General features: G+C 46.9%; 1 protein-coding gene across 1 annotated transcript in view; it reads right to left on the bottom strand.

Moving 5' to 3' along the window:
- Positions 1-955: 955 nt before the first annotated feature.
- Positions 956-15,890, bottom strand: part of SHROOM3 (shroom family member 3) — a 158,872-nt gene continuing 143,937 nt past the window's right edge. The window contains exons 6-11 of the mRNA XM_010008523.1: positions 13,674-13,750; positions 8,771-9,676; positions 7,035-7,553; positions 6,238-6,388; positions 2,159-2,431; positions 956-1,509 (exon numbers count right to left, since the gene is read on the bottom strand). Of these exons, the coding sequence (XP_010006825.1) occupies positions 1,150-1,509; positions 2,159-2,431; positions 6,238-6,388; positions 7,035-7,553; positions 8,771-9,676; positions 13,674-13,750 (2,286 nt within the window). The 3' untranslated portion in view covers positions 956-1,149. The remainder of the gene's footprint in view (positions 1,510-2,158; positions 2,432-6,237; positions 6,389-7,034; positions 7,554-8,770; positions 9,677-13,673; positions 13,751-15,890) is intronic.

Below are 15,890 nucleotides of genomic sequence, written 5' to 3'. Positions count from 1 at the left end.
GACGAAAATAATCCAATAGTCTTTGCAGTAGCTCCATCTAAGCAGGGTGCATGACATGATCATCACATGAGCATGATTTCCATGGTAGGAAAGAGAATTTTGCATTTCAAGTTAATGCCTCCTTTAGCTGGTAGAATAGTTTCTGATGAAGTGGGTTCAGACGGATGAGGTATTGCTGTATGAGAAAGGTCTGAATGTACATTGTCCCTTCCCAAAACCAGGCCTGTAAATCACGTCCTTAGAGATCCCCCTCATATCTCAGGAAACGCATTCAGGCTGCAACAGTAACACAGCTCCCCAGTCAGATTATTCAAACCAAAGACAGACTCCCCCCTGCTTCTGCTCTGAGTCCAGACCTGGTTCCTTACTTCATCCTAGCCTGGAGTCCTGGTATGCAGGTTCTCATAAAAGCATGTTTAAACTCCGGAATCACTGGATCACAAGATCCAGAAGAGGAAAGATTCTATTTTCCTGGTCAAAATCTTCACAAGGCCACTTAATGGTCTATTTTAGCATGTGTTGAAACAGGTTGAAGCTTCTTCTGGTAGCCCTTTATTATATAAAAAACCAACAACAACAACAGCAACAAAACCACGAGGAGATGTTCCCAGCTAACGCACAACTATCTTTGGGGTTCCCTCTTTTTGTTAAGGTTTTCACAAAATACAAAATTAAATGTCTTTTCTACATACAACAAAGTAGAATTAAGAAACTGATTAGCATATGTACAAAAACTTACACATTCTGTCTTGTTCTTTAAAAAATATAAATATCAATAATGTTCAATAGACTGGGTTGTTTTTATTTTTAAGGCTTTGTTCTTTTAGATCCTTCATTATTTAATGAGGTGTCAGGTAGGCAGGAAAGGGAGGGAAGACAGGAGGTCATGTTTTTTATTAAAAGTAATGTGTTTAATTCTCACGAGACTCTTCCTGATCTCTGGCAGGAGGAGATTTCCCTCCCCATCGATTTAAATTTCCAGGAAGCAGAAGTGGGAGGAAAGGAAAATCAAACCTTTACTACTGCTATTTCCTTCGTCAAAATCTCGTTTTCAACCTGTCTCCTTTCTGTCTTTGTAGAGAACCATCTGCCAAGTACTTGGACAGACTCAAGCAGGAGGACTGCATTCCCAGGTCCACTTGGGAAAGGTCAGAGTGGGGAAGAGACCACTGGAAGTGTTTTACCACCGACCCCGGCGGAGGTAGCGAGTGCTGCAGCCAGGGCAGCTGCTGCTGTGGCGTCCCTGGGCGTGAAGTTTCTGGGGAGGCTTTCCATCAGGCACTTGAGCTGTTCCTCACCCAGCTTGATTTTATCATCTAGCTCTCGCTGCTCTATGAGGAGCGCAGACTTCATCTTTACAAAGTGCTGGTAATCCTGGAGCTGTTCCTCAGAGAGGTAGTTGCCCAGGATCTCCAAGACCACCCGTTCTCGACGGTCAAGGTTTTCCTTCAGTTCCCGGGCATCTTCGTGCTGGCCAGCCAGCACTTTCCTCTTCTCATTCAGTGAGCTCTGCACACACCAGAGAGAGTGCTTTAGTGTCGGCAGCACCCAACTCATTGATTCCCTCTCTCCTTCCCCCCAGCACCACGTTTGCTGCCTCTGAGGAGGCAGGATGGCTGCTAAACTCCCAGGCACGCAGTCAAAACCCTGGGGTAGGAGGATGGATTCCTCATTATGGACTGACTGTGAATCCAACTGGATCAGACCTTGAATATTCTAGTCAATGGGGGCAGAAAGTGCTCCAAGAAAGTCAGTGGAACTTGCTTGAAAGCCACAACTACCAGAAAAATCCTGCTTTGTCTCTCACAGCCACCCAAAGAATGTTAAAATGGGGCTTCAACTGAGGCAAAAGGCAGGGTGTTGTTCCACAACCCACACCACCATGGAGCCTTTCCCCCAGCTGTGGGTCCCAGACATGCTGTCCCAAACATGGCCATTCTGGTTTGAGGCAAAACCCACAAGATCTGAGACTTTTATACAAACTGGGACCAAGATTCCCAGGGATAGACCACGTTTGCTAGTGCTGGTACATAAGCACTAAGACATCTGCCTTCCTGGGTGCCTTTGGAGCTCCCAGCTTACGCAAGCACGTTCTTACAACTGCTGCTGTCCCACATCCCACAAAAGGCCAAGACTCCATGGCTGTGCAGATACGTACCCGCTCTTCACTGTTGGCATTTTCTCCTAGACTATTCAGAACATTCTCTACGCGGGCCAGGCGCCCTGAGAGGGACAGCAGGAGGTTCACCACCTTGTCCAAATCACCAATGAACATCTTGTACTTGTCAAACTCGTTAGGTTTGCATAGCTCGCTGATCAACAGCTCCACCTCCTCTCCAAGAGCGTTATTCATCTTAATGTCTGCAAGCAGGCCCTCCTTGGCTTCTTTCAGGATTTCCAGTTTGTGGGTCAAGCTCCCGATGAGCTCAGCCTGTCAGAAGGGAAACACATGTGGGTCATTGCCATGGTCATCACCTTGCTCACATGGGTGACAACAACAAGAGCCTACAGCTTCAGTTCCTGAGGAGCAGGGTCAAGTCAGCAAGAGCTGATGAAAAAGACACTAAGGAAGAAACACAAAGAACTCCGAAATTCCACGTTTGGTGATAATCTGAACACCTGAGCAGACTGCAGGAAGATATGTTTGTTCTGTCACCAATGACTATTTACAAAGGAGACACCTGGTTTAGTGTGCCACGTTCTGATACCCAGCTACTGAAAGATGTATGCTCCTTAAAGTCTCTGAGTCAAAAGAGCTACAGACAAATCTCCAGCATATTCCCCACCCCAGCCTAAAATTTCTTGTTTGGATGTTGTATTTTTTACAACTCAGAACTGTACAAAACAACTGGATTTGGTGTTGAGGTGCAAGCCTCAAATTCAGCTGTGACCAAAACTCCCTGGCTGTGCAGGCCCAGCCTCATGCAGAGGGCATCAAGTGAGCATTTACTCCAGAGATGCTCTAAATTTACCTGGTGACTGAGCAAAGACATGGAGAGAACACACCCACTTTGTGAAACTGCTGGCAATTGTTTCACTGCCAAAGAAAAAGAGGCCCCCAGGGTTCAGTTATTCCAGGAACAGCAGTGCTGCACATATGCTGGAGATCCTGATTTCTGTTAGGATTTAGGGGAAAGACATATGCAAAAGCAGAAGCATGATGCCCTGGGGCTTGCAATTCTTGTTCCCATTTAGCACAGAGAGCAGGAAAAGCTCTTCATACAAGGGTTGGGTATTTTCAGTCTCTTCAGTTTATGCACTGCTGAGGCACCACTATATATATGTTAATCTACTCTGCACAGACACTGCAGGATGAAACAGAAGTAAATCACAAGGTTGCCTAAAAATATTCTCTCAGAGTTTACTGAGTTTTCTTTCCATCCAAACTGGCAGTAATTCCAAGTAGGAAGGTGGCCTGATTCAGAGGAGAAAGGCTCTCCAAACCAGGAGAGACTGAGGGTTGCTCCGAATTGCTCTTCTCCCCAGGGGTGGCAGGTCACCTGGGGTCCAGGAGGCCGGTTCGGCACCCGGGGTTAGCAGCACTGTTGAGGCAGACACCACTAGAGGGTACACTCTGCCTGTGGGTTTGTGGCTGGGCTACAGTCAGTCCACTGCCTGCTTCCACAGATAGGCAAAGGCTGAGCAAATGCGAGTAATATTCTCTTAAAACAAATGTGCACTGCCAGGCTTGTGCGGGAAGGACTGCCAAGTCATGCCATTTGTTAACAGTGTAGTTCAGGGGGAGAGGAAAGCAAAGGTGGGACTAAATCCCACCTGCTAGGAGAAGGGACAACTGAAACTCCTTTACTTGGATTCTCCTCTCAGTAGGGACAGGTAGCACACCCAGAGACATGGATCAACACTTGCCCTTCCCTGTGCCTACTGTGCTAATGCCACCTTCAAAATAAAGATGCCAGGTCCTTATTGGTTGATTGTTAGACCAAATCCTGAGGAGCAAAAGAAGGGACCCATTTCCAATGATTATGATGCTGGGGGGGAGACTCTGCAGCCAGACTCTACAGGCTGGACATAAAGCCTGGCATTAACATCGACAGGTTTTCAGGAAGTCTGAGCTGCTCAGAACTGGCCACTTGCTCCTCACTGCTTTGGGAGCTCTGCTCAAGGTGCAGACCTGCCCTCCAGCTGTAGCAGGGCTGCTGGGAGCAACCTACCTTTGTTCTGAAGGCATGGGAGCTGGACAGGGACTGCAAAATTCTTGCCTTGTGTTCATTAATCATTGGCTCTCCTGTGATCCCAAGTGCCAAGCAACATAGCTCCTTTGCATACTTACAATGGAAACTAGCTCGGGTTATCCAAATGACCTCTCAGCATAGCGGCCTTCTCTGACAATGCCTGTGCAAATATTACTTCACACAGACCATCAACAAACATGCCAGGCAGATCCTGCTGTCTGGGCCTAACCACTCCCATCTATTTCTGTCTTCCATGCAAATGTAACGTTTGAGGCCTGGGGCTTCTCCTTCATGGCAGAACATCTACTTGCCAGCCCGTCAGGTGCTTGCAGCATGCCCACCAGCTCCTTGCAGCAGCACCCTGGCCTTGTTTAAGGACTCCCTACCTTTCCTGTTGGTATAAGCTGGCAGCTGGTTTTGAAGTGAAGAGCACCCCAAGAATCTACGGAGAGCTATGGACATGGCAGGGGCTGTGACTACCTCTGAAGCTGGGTGCTCTGTAACCAGTAGCTTGGGCCAGATCGTTAAAGCAGCACACAAAGGCCTTAGGCAAATGCTTTTGATCAGCAACACATGCATGATGTATCTGTGAAGACCTGCTGCCCAGAATCTGTGTAGAATGACAGAAATAAGAGATGGCAGGTTTCTCTGACCCATTCCAGTGACATGGTATGACAGCTCTTAAGAGACTTGACAGGGTCCTACCTGCATCTCAGATGCTCCCCAAAATGGGGCTAATCTACTCACTCACTACTGATAATTGTGTTACAGAGCAGTTTGAGGGAGGTCCCATTCTAGCTGTCATTGTATTAAAGCCTAGTGGGAGCAGATACAGCTTAGCAGATAAAAGCTGAGTACAGAAATAATAAGGCAGCATGAAAGAGAGAGCTGAACTCTCCAAGCCAGGGCTGCAGGACACATTGCAGACTCCCAAACACCACCTAGCCTCCCATCTCAGCTTTTTTAAACTTGGCATGGGGATAAAGACCCAGAGAAAAAATGTGGAGTTGTGTTAGAGACACATGAATTCTCTGCACTTTGACAGAGAGGCTGAGCTTGTCAGCCTTTCTTTAAACCCCTGCCTGATTTCAGCGCAGGAAGCATTAAGTACTATATTTACATCATATGGGACTTGTACAAGTACTTCTGTCCTTGAGTATGTTTGAACTGATGTTGTACAAAGAGCATGAAAAATGGGCCATGCAACGTAGGATGTTTTAAATTTACAGGCAGCCACAGCTGGACACGAAGGTAGTAGGTGTGTGAAGGGAGGCACAGATAGGCAAGTACCTGCCTGTAGCTCCTTGGGATTTATGAGCTCCATGGCATGTCTGTAATCACCAGGTAAGCAATGTGAGACAACCACAGGAGCAAATTAGAAGGCCCTACAAAAGCCCTGGAAGACAGAGCTCCAAGCCTACAGCAAGAACTGCAGCGGCCATCCCTCAGTGAAATGGAACCAGAGGAGAAAATGTGTCCTCCTGTCCGGCCCTCCAACCCAAGTCATCACACTGAGGTTGTGCTGACTGAGCTGCTGAGGTACACATGGCTTTCAGGTCAGTGCAACAATGAGGTGTGAGGGAAAAAGGGTAACTGATGTTTCTTTGGAGGCACTGAGTGCAAAAAGCAGGTAAAACTGGCAAACTGGCTTCACTGAAGAGGAAAATCCTGGGGCAAAACCTCACACAATCCTGTGAAACTTCCTGCTTCTAACCCCAGCTTTCCTTCATGCCACTTCATCTCTCAATTTTCCTTGCACTAGGATTGCCTCTTTAAAACCTGAACACTCAGCACCGGGCAGAAGACAGGCCCACCTCAGGGTTGTGTGAGATGTGTACTCAAATTTGCAGGGAGGACTCAGATTAGCTCTCTTTGTTCAGCCTGTGTCACCTGAATGAGGCTTCACAGGGTGGCCTAAATGCACCCAGCTACCACTCAACTTGGGACTGCCAAAAGGTGACATCAAATAGAAATGCACTTTACTTTAGGGCTTATTATTATTTCAGGAATGTAGCCACCAAATGGTGGTGTGTGCTGAATTTACCTTCTTTTCATTGATGTCCAGCAGCTCCTCTTCCTCACCTGCTTCTTCTGGCAAGTCCTTGATTTTATTCAGCAGTTCTGCTTTGGGTGCTGAAACATTGTAATAAGCAGGACAGCTGACCAGGGTTACAGGAGCTTCCTTTTCTTCTCTCCTACACCACAGTAAAGAAAAAGGAGTTCAGTCTGAGCCTGAATTTTTCCCATGCCTACATCCAGCACTCCCTCTTTGGTACCTTCCCAGGATTACTAATGACCAATCCTGCCATCAGAGGGTGCATGTCAGCTGCTTTTATGTCTCTCCCGTGCCCAGAACAGCACAGCTGCTCAGCTTAAATGCTGCCCGGCTAACAGCTCCCTAGGGGATCTGATCCTTGCTGAAGGCAAATCAGCCCAGCTCAGTAGGTCATGGACTGACCATCTTATCTGGCATAGCACATTACAACTTATTTCTGTATGGTTCTCCAGCTGTCACTTGGGAGTCTCTATCTTAAAAAAACAAAACACACTGGAGGACTGGCCCTGAATTTACTCTCCTAACTCTGTGACTGTGCTTTGGACTAAATTGCTTCAGATTAAAATGGTTAAGATAGCAAAATCAAGTAACATCTCCAGAGACGGCTCATTTCCTGCCCAAGCCCAGCATTGCTGGCCCAGCCTAGAGAGGTGAGCTCAAAGCCCAAGCACCCAGCTGAGCTCAGGAGAAAGAGCATTCAGAAATGTCCTGCCAGTCCTCACACCTCGGAACTGAAAAACTCAGTAAGAAACTCATCAGCCATGACCCAAACAAGAAGTGCTTACATGTCATCTTCCACCACTGTCCTGCTAGCTTTCTTCTGCGTCTTCTTCCTTTTCAGGTTGTTCTCCTTCAGCAAGCTGGTTCCACTGGGGAAAAGCCCTTCCATTAAGTCCATGGTTGTCTTCATTTTGGAATCTGGATCCAGGATATCAGCCAGAGACTTGTCTCTATGGACAATTTCTTTTGCTAGAGCCTCTGATTTGATATCTTCTGGAGTCTTTTTCTTTGTCTTCACCAGAGGTGCTGCGCTGAGTGTCTGGGAGTCCAGGCTGCCGTGTTCTGACCCTCCAGTGATGACTGCTGGCTCTCTGTGGTTGCCTTCAAGTTGAGTTATGGGCTTTCCATCAGCACTTTGAGGCCCTTCAGAAGCAGCAGGTAACTGTTGCTGCTTGTCCACAGCAGATGGAGAGCTAGTCCTCTCTGATGCGGGTGGTGACAGTGACCAATTATTTTCGTCGATACTGGTGCCCAACCCTGTTATCTCCCTCTCAGCCAAGGCTTTGGGAAAGCTTTTGAAGCTGCTATGGACAGAAAAATTCTGTGAGATGAAGATAAACTTATCACACGGGACCATTGTAAACACATGGTGAAGGCCTAGGACAAATAAGTTTTCCTTCTCGCTCACTTATTTTTGACTCCCACTTCAGCATGGAAAGGTCCACAGTATCACAGAATGCCAGGTTGGAAATGACCTCAAGGATCATCTGGTCCAACCTTTCTAGGTACTAAGACAGTTTGAACAAAGTGGCTCAGCACCCTGTCAAGCTAAGACTTCAAACTGTAACGCATGGGGTAATTTAGCACTTCCCTTGGGGGACTATTCCAATGTTTAACTGTCCTCAGTATGAAGTTACTGACACCAGAAGCATATTGTCCTCTCAGCCTGGACACTGCTGTTTTGTCTTTCCAACAGAGAAGGAACTAGAGAATGACATGCCAGCTTGTTTTCTGCTGGCAGGCTGGGGACACTGAATCACACCACCTGGGAGTACCATCCCAAGCAGCCCATACTCCTTTGTTCTTTTCACGTTGGAAAAGCCAATCACTACCACAACCCCAGCCAGATTCTTCCCAGATGGAAGTCAGAACAGCTCCTGGGGAGTGAGAGAAGCTGTGCCGAGTTAAACCAGCTGGGCACCTAGCCCAAAGTCCTATCCTTCAGGGAAAATTCACTATAGAGTGTTACTGTGACATATTTGTGTTGTCACTTCTTGGCAGATGGTCACTGTTTCATAACAGCATTATTTTGTGCCAGGTCTAAAATGTATTCTGGGAAACTTTAACTGTTTGGAAAAAACTGTCATGGATTCTCATAGTTCTCTCTCAACAACCAGTAACTGGAAGGACTCAGCAGCCATTTTCACTCTTCACGTTGGAGTAAGAAGGAACTCCACTGAAATCCACACAGGAACTGCAGGGAGAATGAAACCAGCATAGTTTCTTTCCCCTTTGCCTTGCTTACAGACCACCTGTCAGCACATCTGCTGATGGGCCCACAAAGCTTTTCTGCTTTGTGCCCTGCCCTGGCCACATCACTTGGCAGCCAGCAAAGTCCAGTGGCAGCGAGTCCATCTGTCTGTCCCTCTCCCCTTACATGTGTGCTCCACTGCATGCTCTGTGCTCAGCCAGCAGCTGTGGCTGGGTGGTGGCAGCTGCAGAGGTCAGTCCCATTGCTCTGGAGCCCTGCATATCTTACTGTATATGGCCCTGCAATGCCCGAGGCAGCTCCCAGCCTTACCTCACATTGGCCTCCTCCGTGAGCCTGCTGGATTTGTCTCCAGCTGCCCCATTCCCCTCAAGCACCACCGGTGGGGGAGGAGGTGGGAATTCCTCAGGGCCGTTGGCAGAAGTGCAAGAGCTCAGCTCAGGAAGAGGCCGGGATGGCAGTGGGGGTGAGAAGGGGGGAGCCCCAACAGCGGGCTGGGAAGGCATGACAAACACCTCGTCGTCCTCATCGTCCTGCAGGGATGGTGGGGGGGTGAGCTGCAGGCCTGACTCCGAGATCCGGAGATGGGTTATCCCCTGGGGAGAAGGAGTCTCTGGGTCAGAAGAAGTGCTGCTCTGCGTGGGCAGGGACTGCCACCTCTGGAAGAACTTTGCCCCTGCGGTTGGAGAAGATGCGGTAGCCCTTGGGTAGCTGTTGTCTTTGACTGAATGAGCCCACACCACTTTGGGTGGGAGGGATCTGTGAAGCAGCCCGGCCTTCCTTCTCCACATCGCTTCTTCTGCGAGAGTCTCGGGGGGTTTATCCTGGACAGCATCCAAAGGCTGTGCCTGAGCACAACCATTGCCCTCAGCATCTCGTTTGGTGTGGTGCTGTCTCACAGCCTGGCCATCACCTGTAGTCTGGCAGTCTGAGGGAGTCTGGGGGGGTTTGTTAGGGGAGGCCTGGCCAGATCCAGAAGGAGTAAGGTTAAGGAACAAGGGCTTAAAGCCTTGCTTTTGCTCAGGGTAGTGACTCCTGGCCTCTGTTGGGGATGGTACAACTGCAGAAGTCCTGCTATCTGGCCTGGAAAGTTCTGAGAGCTTGTGGCTCTCCATCAGTGAGGACCCGGTGACAACCTCGCTGCTGTGGTGAGGATGGGGATAATAACTTATGAATGCCATTTTTTCAGACTGGCTTCTTTCTTTCTTGCTGGAAGACCTGAAAACCAAGCAACAGGCCACCATAAAATTAATGACTGATCAACGAGAAAGAAAAGATATTGTGCACCACCTTCATGAGCAAATTGTGCAACCATATCAGATGTCTGAGTCAGTGCCTGGTGATCTAGGTGCGGTGAAGTTGTGCTTTGAAACTGGTAGTAAATTCCAGTCTACTCATGCTGGGGACACAGAGCCAGAGCCATTCCCACTCACCCTCTCCCATCATCATCAGTGTGTGCTAGATCACACACACATGTGCACGCACGTAGCAAGCACCACAGCAATTAACCTCACAGAAAAATAATAGTAAGAAAACCTATCTGACTGGCTTCCTTTCCAGCTTTGAATTTTGTTTGTTACAGATGAGGCTAGTAGGGATTGATGTAAGAAAGACCACTTGACAGTATCTACCATGAAACTCTACTCTCAATTGCTGATAATTTTAGGAATTTCAGCTTTATGAGCCAAAAATTCCCATTAATGCTATCTGCTTCTTTTGGAAAGATGCCACTGAAGTGATTCAACTGTCTCCAAGAACAAAGTGAAGCCCAAAAATGCACTATTTTGACTGCAGAAAAAAGATAAATAAAAAAGCTCTGAAAACCTTGGAATCCTATTAGAAAAAAAAAAAAAGATCTTTACTCAGATAGGCAGGTGCTATAAAACCCAAAGCAAATACACTTCAACTGCAAACAGATGGTCCAGCTGCAAAGCCAGCAGAAAAACAGAATATTAGGGGTTGGAAGGGACCTCTGAAGATCACGGAGTCCACCCCCCCTGCCAGAGCAAGACCAAAAAAACCCTATCACTCAGATCACTCAGAAAGGCATCCAGACAGGTCTTGAAAGTCTCCAGAGAAGGAGACTCCACACCCTCTCTGGGCAGCCTGGCCCAGGGCTCTGTCACCCTCACAGTGAAGAAGTTCTTCCTCATGTTGAGGTGGAACTTCCTGGGCTCCAGTTTGAATCCATTGCCCCTCGTCCTGTCACAGGGCACAAGTGACAGGAGCTTGTCCTGCCTTCTTGATGCCCTCATATACTGATAGGACATTAATTAGATCCCCCTTCAGTCTTCTCCTCTCTAGACTGAACAGCCCCAGGTCTCTCAGCCTTTCCTCCTCAGGCAGGTGTTCCAGCTCCTTCATCACCCTCATAGCCTCTGTTGGACTCTCTCCAGTAGATCCCTGTGCCTCTGGAACTGGGGAGCCCAGAACTGGACACAACACTCCAAGTGAAGTCTTATTCCTTTCAGGTCTTTTAAGATGTTCTCATGTAAGCCTGAGAAACAGTGTCAGGCCTTTGAAGTGAGCCTCCTGCTCAGAATACTCATCCAACCCTCCCTGCCTGTACGACTATTTAGCTGGAAAACCAAGCGAGCAGTAATAACGGCACTAGCAGATGCAAGAGAAGATGGCCTGAAGACATGAGGCCATGCCATGAACCAACAAAATACACTAAAGCTGTACTGCCGCTATATTTTCTGCCCCTGAGATGTATTGTTCAAATAATCCAACACTGCCAATCGTGTTCTTTGAGACTTTTGCCCCAGATTTGCTCTCAGAGGCACTGGTACAAATTAAGAACTCTTAAGATATGGGTCGTTTCGGCTTCATTCCGGTTTAACTTTGGCAGGCTTTGCCTGGGGGTGGGGACACTTCCCAGACAGTCTGCCCTTGGTATTGTCTGTGGTTCCTGGACAGTAGCAATGTGTTCTTTTTGGATGCTCAGTGTTTGTCAGGAACGCCAGCTCGTAATTCTCTAATTGAAAGACTTCTCCTACTGTGGAAGCAATTGTGGGTTCCAAAACTGGTGGAGCAACCACCCTTGCCACCTGTGCTGAGGAGACACCTATTGCAGGACACCTGGGGAGCAACGCAGGAGCACGGAGCCTAAGTTATGGAGGATGTGTGACTGGGCCAAGTGATTGCTGACCAGGTTTCCCGTAACTTCACCATTTGACAGTTTTTCTCCTTGAGCAAGAGAGGTGTGAGGGCTGGTCTCATCTCCTCTCCAGCACAACCCACAGCTGTTTCCCAAGGAAACCTAGAAGCGTAATTCCAACTGCTCGCTATTGCCTTCCCTGAAGGGCCTGTGGATGGAATGTGCTGCAGACAGCAGTAGGAAGGTGATGGTTAGAGGTGAGAGGCCTGGCTAGAAAACCAGCTATCTTGGGCTGACAATCACAGGATACAAAAAAATTGCATCACTTAAGGGATGGATCAAAGATACTACAACAATCCCATATGACCCAGACTGTGGGGTATTCCCACTGGGGAGGGGAATGCTCAGCAGTAAGCTCCTAGTGGAACTCCTACTGTGAATCACTGACATATGAGTAAGGTCCTGGTCTAACTGTCCCTCTCAGCCTGTGAAGGACTCAGATCTTGCGCTCACTAAGAGTTAGATCTCAAACTTCTACCGCCTTCAGCAGCGCACCAGCAGAGCACTCTGGCCTCCAAAACTCTGGCTTCCAAAACTCTTGCCCATTCTCTTTCGGGTCATTTCAGATGCAGTAAGGTAAGAAAAATCTCTCAGCAGCTGAGGCTCCTAGGGAGTCATCTGCAGCACGTATAGTGGGATCCTGTGTCCTCAGAGCCAAGAGCTTTTTCCTGTCTTCTCCCATCCTTTTGTTCTATCTTTTGGGAAAAGCAATTCTGATCAAGAAGGGAAAGCAACCTCATATGTCCTAGAAGAAACATGCTTGCAGAGCATGCAGGATGCCTACACAGCAGAAACATCATAACATTTAAGTTAATACCAATAATCTTTCCTTAGTGAAGCATGAAAATGAGAAACCCACATTTTGTGCCCAAATGAACTTGTTTTCAGACTGGATGTTAATCTCATGACTTGGTAAATACTTTGGGGGAATGAAAAAGGAAGCAGCAAGTAATTATTGAGAAGAATGATGACATGGGATCTCTAGAAGAAACAGGGAGGCAGGATGAACTGAACAGCTGTATTGTCCTCTTAGGGAAAAAAAATATCTTAAAAGTTAATCCAAATCAAAGTAAACAGGTTTGCTTTAAAGAATTATAAAAGGATTTACCTGGAGGCAGACTGAGTCCCTCTAAAACAACACTTATGTCTTCTTAGGGGCAAAAATGGCCAGCCAGAAGGAAGATCTGGAGCCTTCCACTACTTCTAACTGTCACTCCCTGGCCTAGAGCTGCACAGTGAAAGCTCTGGAGACTGCAGTGTTAACTCCCACTGTCACAATGGGGTGGAATGACATTCACTGCAAGACTGTGAGGAACAGACCTCCTTTGTGAATAATTCTTTCAGTCCCTCTTGGTGGTTTTTACTGTAATATGCCTTAGCTGTTTGGGCACTCAGAGCTCAGGGCAAGCATCTACTTATTATTTAAATGTAAATACAGAAAGATCAACTTCAGTTCTAGTTAACTTCAAAACAACCCACTAAGTGGATAGTTACGTAAGTCCTAGTATTGTGAGTTTTATGAGTACACTTTTCTGTTTTTAAAAACATTTCTGTCTCCCCTGTTGCTGAGCAGAACATCCTGCCTGCACAAAGGAAAGCAGCCTAAATGGAAGCTCCCAAGTCAGCAAGAGAAATGGAATCTCCTGGTTTTAATCCACACACTCACTTGCTTTTGGGGAGGCAACCAGACAGAGTGGGAGTTTGAGGTATTTCTTCCTTTAGAATCCTGTGATAGCATCTGGATGTGAGTCCTAACAGCAGATCAAACACATTTTGTAAGGTATATAATTGAAAAACTGCTGCATAAACATGCTCCAAGATGACATAAGGAGGACTTGATAGTGAACTAGTGTCCACAGTGAAAAAAAGCTCACAGCAACTTACTCCTCCTAGCTCTGCTGGGCACAGCCCACCCCAAACTGTGTCCATACAGGTTATTTCTCTAGTTTGTCAGGATCCATCCGTTGACACAGACAACGTGTAACAACTGCTGCTGGCAGCAGGATGGCAAGAACTGATCTAACAGTGACAAAGGGGACATTAACATTTACCTACCTGGCTCCTGCGCTGACCACATAAAAAGGATCTCTCAGCATGGGGCCAAATTCACTGCTTTCCCTTCTCAGCAGGTCCTGGAGTGCAAAGACAATATGAGCAACAAGCAGAAAGTAAAACAAAATAACCAAACACTGATGCTGCCTCCTAAGAAGAAAGCACAGCATATGCCACATATAGATGGGAGGAAATCTCCATTGCCACCCTGCCAGGTCCTGCCTGCCTTTTTCAGGATGGACTGTAGACCAACAAGGAGACTTAGTCAGTGAAATTATTTTTTTAAAACCTCTCGACAAGTCCTAAAAACATGCTTAACAGTATCAGTGGGATCTAGGTGTTCACCTCTGTTTTACAGGCAAGCCAAAAGCTGTGACACCAGTGATGCAGCCTTGGCTGGGGAAGTGAAACAGTGAACAACCTGTGCCTGAGCCCAGGGCCAAAACAGGACTGAAATGCTGAATACCACAAAGGCTGGAAACTCCAGCTACAGGCAGAGGTGCTGAAAAACATCACAGAGTTTGGCACTTGGTTCTTTTGAAAACCAAAGCGCAGGAACCACCTCCTCTTTTGGTATTTGTGTCATCTAAAACCAGAGAAATGTTGCAGCTGAAATACCTTTGTGAATCTGACTCTCTCTGCCCTAGAGCTCCCACCACAGGACACCAGACTATTATGAGACATGAAAGCAAATGCTAAATCTGCTTTTGAAGGGGTTAGTATTTTCTCCCGCACAGTCTTTCCAACACAGAGCATTTCACTGCTCCCCTTCCCCACACCCTTAGTAATTTGCTTTTTTTGGTCAGAGGGTAAGTGCAGATCTTGATTTAGGAGCCCAGGAGCTGGGAGATATGCAGGCTGAGACAGACAAGAGCAGAGAGGAAGGCAGGCTGAGAATGTGTTCTGGAGACTGAGAGCTAGTCATTCCACATGGCTATCAAATTCCTTGTATCTTTAAACAAATTCCTACAGTGACATTGCAATGTGATTTATATGCAGCCTGAAAGGAACATCAGACACTGTACACAAGGTCCTGAAAAACATAGAGTGAGGCAGAGAAGTCTGCTGCTAAACTGGAAATCAACTTTTTCCACACAAAGCTCCCACCACAGGACACCAGACTATTATGAGACATGAAAGCAAATGCTAAATCTGCTTTTGAAGGGGTTAGTATTTTCTCCCGCACAGTCTTTCCAACACAGAGCATTTCACTGCTCCCCTTCCCCACACCCTTAGTAATTTGCTTTTTTTGGTCAGAGGGTAAGTGCAGATCTTGATTTAGGAGCCCAGGAGCTGGGAGATATGCAGGCTGAGACAGACAAGAGCAGAGAGGAAGGCAGGCTGAGAATGTGTTCTGGAGACTGAGAGCTAGTCATTCCACATGGCTATCAAATTCCTTGTATCTTTAAACAAATTCCTACAGTGACATTGCAATGTGATTTATATGCAGCCTGAAAGGAACATCAGACACTGTACACAAGGTCCTGAAAAACATAGAGTGAGGCAGAGAAGTCTGCTGCTAAACTGGAAATCAACTTTTTCCACACAAAAAAATAATCTGAAAAGGCAAAAAAAAAAAAAAAAAAAAGAATAAAATGTAAAAGATCACCCTGTTGCTTTGGCTTTGTCCCCCGCTTTTATAGCTGTGGTTTTGTATCAGAGGCAGATCAGTAACAAACCTAATTAAGAGAGCACTTAAACATATACTTCGTTTTCAAACAGACACTTATGTACTGGTTTATTCACACTGGAAATCAAACATGCTTTCTTGAATTAGGATAGCAGGTTTTTCACAAGTGCCTTGCTGGCTATGAGACTAAATCCCCATTCCAGAAGTGGATACAGCTAAATCACTCTGGGAAACAGCCATAAGGGCTCTCCCTTCTTCTGTACTTGAGCTAAGACCCTGTGAGCAGGTCTGCACTGCTCTTCATCATCTTCCTCGACTCAGCTTCCAACAGACAGAAGCAAGATTACAAACGAGCCAATAAGGGGGATATAAAAATCTTAAGAACTACTCTTTATGTCCCCTGTGCAAGAGAGGAGGCTGGGTAAAAATGAAGGAGGACTGCTCATGGTCCAACACAACATTTAAAAGTACATTTCAGTGATTTTTCTCTTTCTGGATGCCTGCTTTTCTTGCTGCTCAGACTGTTCTGGGAGGTGGAGAAAGAGTTGCAGCTCAGTGTTTCACCCTAACTTTCTTAAGGATTGTCCTCT

Source organism: Chaetura pelagica, unplaced genomic scaffold, assembly GCF_000747805.2.
Source record: "Chaetura pelagica isolate M959 unplaced genomic scaffold, ChaPel_1.0 scaffold272, whole genome shotgun sequence".
In the NCBI taxonomy this organism is placed as follows: Eukaryota; Metazoa; Chordata; class Aves; order Apodiformes; family Apodidae; genus Chaetura; species Chaetura pelagica.
Note: the sequence above shows the minus strand (reverse complement) of the source record. Positions and strands in the feature narration are given on the sequence as shown.